The 11,352-nt window shown below is 55.4% G+C and overlaps 2 protein-coding genes and 1 pseudogene across 2 annotated transcripts; all 3 read left to right on the forward strand.

The window, feature by feature from the left end:
• The first annotated feature begins 232 nt into the window (after positions 1-232).
• Positions 233-773, forward strand: LOC142929420 (histone H2B type 3-B-like; annotated as a pseudogene).
• A 917-nt stretch (positions 774-1,690) lies between these two features.
• Positions 1,691-2,170, forward strand: LOC116947677 (histone H3-like). The gene has a single exon (XM_076070839.1). The coding sequence runs from the start codon at positions 1,692-1,694 to the stop codon at positions 2,100-2,102; it is 411 nt and encodes a 136-aa protein (XP_075926954.1). The 5' UTR covers position 1,691; the 3' UTR covers positions 2,103-2,170.
• A 203-nt stretch (positions 2,171-2,373) lies between these two features.
• LOC116947679 (histone H2A) lies at positions 2,374-5,108 on the forward strand. The gene is made up of 2 exons (XM_076070840.1): positions 2,374-3,137; positions 4,832-5,108. The coding sequence occupies exons 1-2, from the start codon at positions 2,964-2,966 to the stop codon at positions 5,039-5,041; spliced, it is 384 nt and encodes a 127-aa protein (XP_075926955.1). The 5' UTR covers positions 2,374-2,963; the 3' UTR covers positions 5,042-5,108.
• The last annotated feature ends 6,244 nt before the right edge of the window (positions 5,109-11,352 follow it).

Below are 11,352 nucleotides of genomic sequence, written 5' to 3' on the forward strand. Positions count from 1 at the left end.
ATGTGTTATATTCACAAGTCTTTTTTGCAGTAAAAAAATAACGATATTAAAGTGAACATCGCTTCCGCGTTTCTCATTGGAGGCTGATGGAGAGGGATGGTACTGAAAGTGCCACTCCAGCGCCGCGCACTACGATCCTCTGATTTGCAACTCGCCTCCTATAAAAGGAGATCAACGCACGTCCTACAGGCACACTCGTTCTCGTTCTTTCTGACGTGCCACAGCTGTACGCGTCGACATGCCCGATCCTCCCGCATCAAAGAGCGCTGGGCCGGCAAAGGTTCCTGCCCCCAAGAAGGGCTCCAAGAAGGCCGTGACCAAGGCTACGCGCAAGGATGGCAAGAAGCGACGCCACCGCAGGAAGGAGAGCTACGCAATTTACATCTACAAGGTGATGAAGCAGGTGCACCCCGATACCGGCATCTTGTCCAAGGCTATGAGCATCATGAACTCGTTCGTCAACGACATCTTCGAGCGCATTGCTTCCGAGGCGTCCCGCTTGGCGCACTACAACAAGCGCTCCACCATCACCTTTCGGGAGATCCAGACCGCAGTGTGACTGCTGCTCCCCGGCGAGCTGGCCAAGCACGCCGTATCGGAGGGCACCAAGGCCGTCACCAAGTACACGAGCTCCAAGTGAAGCCTCGACTCAACCATTGCTTACAAAGGCTCTTTTCAGAGCCACTCACATCTCCGAACCTGCTTGTACCAGTGTTAGCAGGAGCGCAAAACGAAACTTCAAACATAAAGCACTTGTCCAGGGTTTTGACGTTGAGCGCCGATTTCTCGTCAGCGTAGACCGAGCTGGAGTCGCAGCCGGGCGCTCGGGACTCGTGGTGACGCGAGGCGCCGTCTGCTGCTGCCGAATGCAGCAGCGGCCCCGCTCTCGGTTCACGCGGATATCGTTCGTTCATTGAGTGAAATGGAGAGATCCAGCGCATTTTTACCTGTACCCACTTGAAAAAAAGCAATAACAATATTTATGGCACATCATATTCACCATTGATTTCATCTGCAGCCGATCCAGATATAACATTGGATATGTGGCGTCATAACCTTGCAATGCAATATATTTAATTCCTGGTTGTAACGGCAAAGCATAGTGTGCACGCGATATCGGAATAGGTGACAATTTCTCATGGGGCGAATTTATACTTCAGTGATCGTGATTTTTTACAAGTGAAATACAACCTAGTTTAAATGTATTTTCGGGCACGAGCTAACATTTTGCACGTATATATAAAAGTATGCGCCTAGCATGGATGACTCGTGCAGTATAACTGATGATCATCTCAATGCCAAGAGAATAGATATATATCCCTGTGATCACCTCTTTCCGGCATTTTTGCGTATTATTGTTTCCAATAAAGTGCAGTTTCTTAACTTTTTTTAGATTGATGCAGAGCACTGTAAATTTGTTTCCGGAAAGGTTTTTGCTTGAGAAAAGAAAATCCGTTAAAGACATCAACGGCGCTCAAAGGTACTACTGCATTGTGATGCGGCATTCTGAAATGATAGAAACTATGCACATTTTGTTGATTAAGAAGAGGAGTTCACGACTCGAGATCAGTGCACGCTGCCAGCACGCGCCCCTTCGCACGTCACGACTCCGCTGACCAGTGAGCTCGCGCTTTGCGCTACATAAGCCGCCTTCTCCCCGCCTGTGAGAATATCTTTGCTCTCACCAAGCCATGGCTCGCACCAAGCAGACGGCTCGTAAGTCCACGGGCGGCAAGGCTCCACGCAAGCAGCTCGCCACAAAGGCAGCCCGAAAGAGCGCTCCGGCCAGGGGCGGCGTCAAGAAGCCTCACAGCTACAGCCCCGGCACGGTCGCTTTGCGGGAGATCCGCCGCTACCAGAAGTCCACCGAGTTGCTCATCCGCAAACTGTCCTTCCAGCGCCTCGTCAGGGAGATCGCGCAGGACTTCAAGACCGACCTGCGCTTCCAGAGCTCCGCTGTCATGGCTCTGCAGGAGGCCAGCGAAGAGTACCCTGTTGCGCTCTTCGAGGACACCAACCTGTGCGCCATCCACGCCAAGCGCGTCACCATCATGCCCAAGGACATTCAACTCGCCCGCCGCATTCGTGGTGAGCGCGCTTGATCGCCCAGCTCGGCCCTCCAAGCACAACACAAAAGCTCTTTTCAGAGCCACCACTTTCGCATGAATAAGCTAACTTGTGTCCTTTAAAGTCCGCATGCCTGTTACGGCGACCTTCGTTTGCCAGTCACGGCTATCACGAGTCGCAAGGCTTAAGCGACCAAGTTCATTTTCTATACCCCTCTGCTCATATTTTGCAATATCACAAGTCGTGTTGTATTTAAGCGTTGTGAAACCATGTCTACATAATGTACAGTAAACGGCTAATTTCGGTGAAATACGTGAACTATTAAACGCTGTTTAAAGCTCAAGCTGAAAATACGTTCGCATTTTGCAAACTAAGAGACTGAGTTATTCACGCACATATATTTTTAGGCATTGCCCGAAGAGGGGGTTAAATTTATATATATACCGTATAGGCACGTGGGATATCAATCATTAGCTCAAGGCTATCACAATGGTTTCTTATAACCAATGCGGTCCCTCAAATGATGATTATAATAAATTATACATTGATAGTGGCGGAATCAGCTTGCCGCTGAATTTGTTTACGGTTAACTCTATCATGCTTAATACTTGAACCTATTAAGTACGTGTATCGCATTGTTTCATTCATAAGATGTGTCCGCATAAAAAGTATATATATGGATATTTATAATTAAAGTCAACATCGAATCCTCGCATCCCGGCTTTTCATTGGTCTCTCAGGAGAGGGCGGGACCAACCTAGAGGAGCCATTCAGAAGCGACGCGCTCTACGATCCTCTTCTCAGCTATAAAAGTCGCTCAAGGGGGTGCGGACGATCATCACAACTCGTTCTTTCTTTTGTCTCCAGTGCTTTTTAGTATTCTTGGTCCCCTAACGATGTCAGGACGCGGCAAAACCGGTGGCAAATCTTGCGCAAAGGCAAAGTCCCGCTCTTCCCGCGCCGGCCTGCAGTTCCCGGTGGGCCGCGTTCACAGGCTGCTCCGCAAGGGCAACTACGCCCAGCGGGTCGGCGCTGGAGCACCCGTCTACCTGGCAGCCGTGCTCGAGTATGTGGTGCCACAACAGCGAAGCCGCTCCGTCGAAACAGGGGCCGTCGCTGTGCTGCTGCGACCGAGAAGCCAACCGGCTCCCATCACAGCACTTCAACCGCCACCCCCCCCCCCCACCTAAACACACACACTCAAGTTGGGCCTCAGGGGGAGGGAGGGGGGCACCTGCCCTGAGTTTTTACCCGAGAGGCCCCCTCGTGGGGGTGCTCCACGGTTTCTCAGGGTCAGGGAATTGGCAGGCACCCCCCCCCCCCCAGGCCAAATGGCACTGCGGCGCCGTGGCTTAACTTAGAGTTAAATTACCACGGCGAACTCACTGAGAACCACAGTGAGGAGATGCTCAAGACACATACGGACCAGCAGACAGGTGGGGAGCGGGGCAGCGTGGGTTAAGCGTCTCTACCCATGGTGCACCGCGGGCTAGCGTCTCTACCCATGATGCACCGCGGATTAACGGCCTGACCCGTGATGCACCGCGGATGGGCGCTGCGAGGGCTTTGAAAGGAGCATAAAAGGGGACGCTTTGGGGAAGCAAGGGGCCATTTTTTTACTTGACTGGAGATCAACAGGAGGGAGGGATCGGGGAGCCGTCACCTGACTGTTACTCGCACGTCCGTGAGACGGGGCAGAGAACAGCCAGATTCTGTTTACAGCATCATCTATCCGCGACCTCCATCGCTGCGAGGTCGGACCGTAAGTACGAGGGAGAAAGGTAAGACAAAGGGACGAAATTCGGAGAGAAAATAGAGGGCAGACAGGTCCATTAAGTATCAGGCAGTAGCGAGATAGGTTAGACCTGTCCTGCTGGTCCGTACTGACACACACAGTCTAGTTCGATACTCGCGGGGAATAAAACTGACACACACAGTCTAGTTCGATACTCGCGGGGAATAAAACTGACACACACAGTCTAGTTCGATACTCGCGGGGAATAAAACCACTAATAGGATAAAGCTGTGTCGTGGTCACTGTGAGTGCGAGGAGGGAGACGGAGTGTTTGGTGTTCGCATACCGGTACGAGTGTGTACAGAGTGTTTTGTGTTCGCGCGCATACGCGGCTGTTTGCAGCGAATAAGGGAGTAGAACGTGCTTAGTGCCGGTACCTGTACGATCGTTTACAGTATTGTTCAGCGCGCGCGTACCTACACGAATATCTTCGGTGATGCCCAGCACTCGTGTACCTGAGCAATAGCCTACAGTAGCGCTTTGCGCTCGCGCGCCTGTGTGACGGGGTGGCGGGATGGCGGGCGCGCACTCGCGCTATTGTCTAATAGCGAATTAAGCGCCTGGCGTGCGTGAATACGCAGCTGTGTAAACAGCCCGTTAAATCGGAGCAAAGTAATTGCGGCGTGGTTGTTTTTGCTTAAGCGCGTAGGTGGGAGGGAATCCCACGGGGGCGCGCCGCGCCTGTTTATTCCCGTGCAGGACGGGGTTTTGCTTTGCGAGCGTGCTCACCGCGACACGCCGCCGTTGAACAGGGTAGCGCATCGCGAGCGCAAAGCGCACGAGTCGCTAATTAAGCTACGCAAACGCGGTCGACATCCCAGGCAGAGGTACAGGGGGGCGAGGCATTAGGGGTTGGTAGTCTAGACCTGACAGAGCAGCCGAGGAGGTAGCGGTATGGATGGAACGGGGGAGTCGGTGGGCAACGGCCCCGACAATTCAGTGATGGCGGGGGACGGTAGCCCCCTCAAGTACCTCTCTGCCGAGATCCTCGAGCTGGCTGGCAATGCCGTCCGTGACAACAAGAAGACGAGGATCATCCCCCGACACCTGCAGCTCGCCGTGCGCAACGACGAGGAGCTGAACAAGCTCATGTTTGGCGTGACCATCGCCCAGGGCGGTGTGTTGCCAAACATCCAGGCCGTGCTGCTGCCCAAGAAGACCTCTCATGCAAAGAAGTGAACGTGCCGCCGCATCTACCACCACAACAACGGCTCTTTTCAGAGCCACCCACTTGCTTGCAAAGAGCTCGGACAGTCGTACACAGGGGTTTTGTTATTAGTAAGGACACCGTCGTCTCGTGTCCCTCGTCCCAAATTACTCGCAATTAAACGAATGCTCTGCTCATTATAGATACCCCTTTTCTCTAATTTAGGAACGGTGTTTGAGCAGCATTCCAACATTACATCAATCATAAAACATGGTTTAGAAAAAATTGAGGGCGTTAGTATTTTAAGAAAGTATTTTGTTTTTCAGAAGAAAAAAAACCCGTTCTTTTTGAGTGGTCAGATTACATAGGCTATTTGACGCCATCACCTTACAGTACACACGCGCGAATTTACTGAAGTTTTTTTCAGAAATGAGCAATGGAGGGCTTAAAAGGGACTGTGGGACGTGTGTTGCTGTGCGTTGGTGCAATAAATGAGTGCTTTAACCATTCTACGACTCCTTCACAATGAATAATTTACTGCAGTATTGAGTTATAATGAATGATTCACACGTGACATAAGTAGCGTAGGATTTCGAGTTTTTTTTGCATCATTATGAACATCTTGGTACTTTTCTCGCCTTCAAATAAATGAAGAGGAGTCGGAGAATAGTTGAAACACTGCTTGAATTCACCAACGCACAGCAACACTCGTTCCAAACCAGCCCCTAACACGCGTCCCACGGCCCCTTTTAACCTCTCCGCCCTTGCTCCCAATACACATCCACGTCTGGTACGCCTCTGGACCTGGTGACGTCATTTGCCCTTTAACCCCTGACCGTCCAGCTTATTCCCGCGCGTGTGATTGGTGCGTGATCGTGAGAGCGGTGATGTCGTGTCTGCGTGGTGCATGTGTGTAAGGGTGGCTCACAGATCCCTTACACAATAAATTCCATCAACAGATTGCTTGTGTACTCCTTGAAATGATGGGTCGGATCCTCGCTGCACTTCGACTCGTCACACGGACGTTCAAGTGGCTGGGAAGTCGACGGGCCCGAGCCTGGCTTGAGTACAATATGAACTAACGCTATCCCTACCTTCTCTCCTATTTTTTAAAGTCCTCTACATCAAAGATAAATTGGCGCTAATCCGCTGGCCTCCCGTCCAATCAGGTGCCTCGGATTTCCCGCCACTCTCCCCGTACCGGTGCTCTCTCAGACGTCCGCTTTTTACCCTCTAAACAAGCGCATCTGTCCTACCAATCAGAGGACCGGCCCTGTTTTTCCCGCCGTTCGTGACTCCGTCCCTCCGCTACCTGCCTGCTGACACGTGTGTGTTGTGTGTGCTTTCTACCCGCGGTGGCTCAGCAACCCCGTCGTGACCTTGTAATTACAACCCAAATCACGGTGCCGTGGTGCACGTTAGCCTCGGGGGAGGTCGCCCAATTCCCTGGTCGCAGGAAACCGTGAAATTTGGTCCCATGAGAGGGCTTCTGGGTGAAAACCTGTCGGCCACGTGACCTCCCCTCGGGGCTCTATGTGGGGGTGTGTGTGTGTGTTCATGGGGGGGTGGTGAGGGAAGAGCAGTGTCGGCCCCGTCACTCAGAGGTGGCAGCGTCACGGCCACGGCGTCGGCAGGACGGCTTCGTTGCTGCGGCATCACAGTTGCAGGCACGGCTCCGACGGAGCGGCTTCGCTGCTGTGGCACCACAAGTACGAAAGAGAGAGTTGGGATTTAAGCGTAAAAGCCTAGAGAGGTTAATTCGAAATAGGCGGGACAGATTGGGTCTTAGACCGTCGGGAACAAGTTAGTTATTCTACTAACATTGACTCCGGGCTACGTAATATTTAGCCTTGGACTCGCCGAGAATAAACTGTTAGTGATCAATAACCTTGTCGTGTGGTGTCTGCGAGTACGGGAAGAGCGCATGGCGGTTTGAGTCCGCTCGTCGTAAAATGAAGATTAACCAAAGTTCCTGCGTCATTGTGCCCTGTGTTTGCACGCAAGTGCGTATTTTCCCACGTGTTTGCGCTCGCCCACGCGTGTTCGCTCGGGAATTAATGCGCAGGTATTATAGGCGGTAGTGTGCCGGGGATTGACGCGCGAATATTACCTAGTAAATTGAGTGTGGGGGGGGCGAGTGAGGGTGCGTAGTAGCTGTGGTGCCACAACAGCGAAGCCGCTCCGTCGAAACCGGAGCCGTCGCTGTGCTGCTGTGACCGAGAAGTCACCCGGCTCCCGTCACAGGACTTCCCCCGCCACCCACCCCCCCCCCCCCCTCATAAACACACACACTCAAGTAGGGCCTCATGGGGAGGGGGGGGCACCTGCCCTGAGTTTTAACCCGAGATGCCCCCTCGTGGGGGTGCTCCACGGTTTTTCAGGGTCAGGGAATTGGCAGCCCCCCCCCAGGCCAAATGGCACTGCGGCGCCGTGGCTTAACTTAGAATTAAACGACCACGGCGAACTCACTGACAACCGCAGTGAGGAGATGCCCAGGACACACGCGGACCAGCAGACAGGTGGGGAGCGGAGCAGCACAGGTTAAGCGTCTCTACCCATGGTGCACCGCGGGTTAGCGTCTCTACCCATGATGCACTGCGGATAAACGGCCCTACCCATGATGCACCGCGGATTAATGGCCCTACCCATAATGCACCGCGGATTAACGGCCCGACCCATGATGCATCGCGGATGGGCGATGCGAGGGCTTTGAAAGGAGCATTAAAAGGGATGTTTTGGGGAAGCACGGGGCCATTTTTATTTGACTGGAGATCAACAGGAGGAAGGGATCTAGGAGCCGTCACCTGACTATTACTCGCACGTCCATGAGACGGGGCAAAGAACAGCCAGATTCTGTTTACAGCATCATCTATCAGCAACCTCCATTGCTGCGAGGTCGGACCGTAAGTACGAGGGAGAGAGGTAAGACAAAGGGACGAAATTCGGAAAGAAAATAGAGGGCAGACAGGTCGATTAAGTATCAGGCAGTAGCGAGATAGGTTAGATCTGTCCTGCTGGTCCGAACTGATACGCACAGTCTAGTTCGTTTATTCGTGGGGAATAAACTGTCTGTAGGGTATAAACCGTGTTGTGTTGTCTCTTTGAGTACGGAGGGGCGGTGAGTGGTGTGGCTCGCCTGACCGCAATGATTCTTTTGTTTGCGCGTTAGTGAGTAATTTTACCCACGTGTTTACGTTCGCACGGGTGGGTCCACTCGGGGCTTGACGCGCATGCCGGGGCAGCAATTGTTAGGGCCGCCGGCCCCCGGGATCTCTCCTGCCTGCGAACCTGTCCGCGAAGTACCGACGCTCCCAGACTCTCCACTAGTGTGGGAGCTGCCGCCGCCGCACTCCTCCCCGTGCGGGGAAAGGTCGTCGCGCTCCTGTTCCCCCCCCTGTGCTGTCCCCCCCCGAGTCCGGGTTTCCTGACGGTGAGGCATCACCCTCGACCGCCCTGGGACCCGCTAGCGCTTCGCCGGCACCCAAACGCGACGCTCCCCGCCCGCGCAGTCCCACGCACCAATCACATGCGGGTAACAGGGGGTTAAAGGTCGGAGGGTAAGCGACGTCGTTCGTGCTCACTCCGGCGATTGGGGGGATTGGATTAAACGGGTTTAAAGGGCTATGCGATGGGCCTGCGTGCGAGATGGGTATCCGCTCGCAACGTGGGAGTCCGCAGCCGACGGTTTGTAGCGCACACACTCTACCGTAGTCATATGTGCCCGTACTTGGGTTACCTTGTTGTCCACTTGGGTTACCTTGTTGTCGATCCCCCCGATGCCCGCCTGTATCCCCGCTACCCATCCCGGGGTGGTCTCGCGGGATACCGGAGGCCCCCTTTCCCGACCCCCTACCGTCCTGGCAAGCTCCTGTTCCTCCTCTTCCTCCTCGGTGGACAGACTTGCGATGGTGCGCTCCCGTCCCAGTCCTCGAAACTGTGCGCGTTCGCTAGAAATTCTTTCACATTTGCGCGCGCGCTCGACAAGGGCATCAAAGGGGAGGCGCGTACAGTTCACGTCTGGCTGCCACCACGCCGTGCGCGTTAAGTATCGCTGGATTTTCTCTGCGGCCAGCTCCTCAATCGCTTCCGTGGTGTACCTCGGGCGTGCGATCTTTGTTAGCTCACGCACATCCTCGGCATAATCGCGCAGGTCCTTGCCGGGTTGGCGACGGCGTGCCTCTAAGGCCGCTTTTGCCTCCTCCTCATCGCGCGTACCGAAGCGCAGATCAAGTCGGCGCATCAGCTCCTCTAGCTGTGTCTGCGCGCTTGCGGGTAGGGCTTCCACAAAATCGGCTGCCCGCCCATCCAGATTCATATTAAGTTGACGTAGCGTCTGCGCGTCCGTCCACCCATTAATTTCCTTAGCCCCTAGGACGTTGCGGGCAAATGCTTTCCACGAAGGTGTACCCCGGCCAGTGAATATATGCCTTATTTTCGCGTGGGGTAACGCGGGGGTTCATCCCACTTCTGACACCAAATTTTTAGGGTCGCCGGCCCCCGGGATCTCTCCTGCCTGCGACCCTGTCCGCGAAGTACCGACGCTCCCAGACTCTCCACTAGCGTGGGAGCTGCCGCCGCCGCACTCCTCCCCGGGCGGGGAAAGGTCGTCGCGCTCCTGTTCCCCCCCCTGTGCTGTCCCCCCCGAGTCCGGGTTTCGTGACGGTGAGGCATCACCCTCGACCGCCCTGGGACCCGCTAGCGCTTCGCCGGCACCCAAACGTGACGCTCCCCGCCCGCGCAGTCCCACGCACCAATCACACGCGGGTAACAGGGGGTTAAAGGTTGGAGGGTAAGCGACATCGTTCGTGCTCACTCCGGCGATTGGGGGGATTGGATTAAACGGGTTTAAAGGGCTATGCGATGGGCCTGCGTGCGAGATGGGTATCCGCTCACAACATGGGAGTCCGCAGCCGACGGTTTGTAGCGCACACACTCCACCGTAGTCATATGTGCCCGTACTTGGGTTACCTTGTTGTCCACTTGGGTTACCTTGTTGTCGATCCCGCCGATGCCCGCCTGTATCCCCGCTACCCATCCCGGGGTGGTCTCGCGGGATACCGGAGGCCCCCTTTCCCGACCCCCTACCGTCCTGGCAAGCTCCTGTTCCTCCTCTTCCTCCTCGGTGGACAGACTTGCGATGGTGCGCTCCCGTCCCAGTCCTCGAAACTGTGCGCGTTCGCTAAAAATTCTTTCACATTTGCGCACGCGCTCGACAAGGGCATCAAAGGGGAGGCGCGTACAGTTCACGTCTGGCTGCCACCACGCCGTGCGCGTTAAGTATCGCTGGATTTTCTCTGCGGCCAGCTCCTCAATCGCTTCCGTTGTGTACCTCGGGCGTGCGATCTTTGTTAGCTCACGCACATCCTCGGCATAATCGCGCAGGTCCTTGCCGGGTTGGCGACGGCGTGCCTCTAAGGCCGCTTTTGCCTCCTCCTCATCACGCGTACCGAAGCGCAGATCAAGTCGGCGCATCAGCTCCTCTAGCTGTGTCTGCGCGCTTGCGGGTAGGGCTTCCACAAAATCGGCTGCCCGCCCATCCAGATTCATATTAAGTTGACGTAGCGTCTGCGCGTCCGTCCACCCATTAATTTCCTTAGCCCCTAGGACGTTGCGGGCAAATGCTTTCCACGAAGGTGTACCCCGGCCAGTGAATATATGCCTTATTTTCACGTGAGGTAACGCGGGGGTTCATCCCACTTCTGACACCAAATTTTTAGGGTCGCCGGTCCCCGGGATCTCTCCTGCCTGCGACCCTGTCCGCGAAGTACCGACACTCCCAGACTCTCCACTAGCGTGGGAGCTGCCGCCGCCGCACTCCTCCCCGGGCGGGGAAAGGTCGTCGCGCTCCTGTTCCCCCCCCTGTGCTGTCCCCCCCCGAGTCCGGGTTTCCTGCCGGTGAGGCATCACCCTCGACCGCCGTGGGACCCGCTAGCGCTTCGCCGGCACCCAAACGCGACGCTCCCCGCCCGCGCAGTCCCACGCACCAATCACACGCGGGTAACAGGGGGTTAAAGGTCGGAGGGTAAGCGACGTCGTTCGTGCTCACTCTGGCGATTGGGGGGATTGGATTCAACGGGTTTAAAGGGCTATGCGATGGGCCTGCGTGCGAGATGGGTATCCGCTCGCCACGTGGGAGTCCGCAGCCGACGGTTTGTAGCGCACACACTCCACCGTAGTCATATGTGCCCGTACTTGGGTTACCTTGTTGTCCACTTGGGTTACCTTGTTGTCGATCCCCCCGATGCCCGCCTGTATCCCCGCTACCCATCCCGGGGTGGTCTCGCGGGATACCGGAGGCCCCCTTTCCCGACCCTGCACCGTCGTGGCAAGCTCCTGTTCCTCC

This window comes from Petromyzon marinus, chromosome 31 (genome assembly GCF_048934315.1).
Source record: "Petromyzon marinus isolate PM22_M1 ecotype Great Lakes invasive population chromosome 31, UKy_Petmar_22M1.pri1.0, whole genome shotgun sequence".
Taxonomy (NCBI): domain Eukaryota; kingdom Metazoa; phylum Chordata; class Hyperoartia; order Petromyzontiformes; family Petromyzontidae; genus Petromyzon; species Petromyzon marinus.

Coding starts and splice junctions, on each gene's coding strand:
- LOC116947679 (XM_076070840.1), top strand. CDS start 2,964: ATGTCAGGACGCGGCAAAACCGGTGGCAAATCTTGCGCAAAGGCAAAG. Junction 3,138..4,831: donor TGGCAGCCGTGCTCGAGTAT/GTGGTGCCACAA, acceptor AGCCCCCTCAAG/TACCTCTCTGCCGAGATCCT.
- LOC116947677 (XM_076070839.1), top strand. CDS start 1,692: ATGGCTCGCACCAAGCAGACGGCTCGTAAGTCCACGGGCGGCAAGGCT.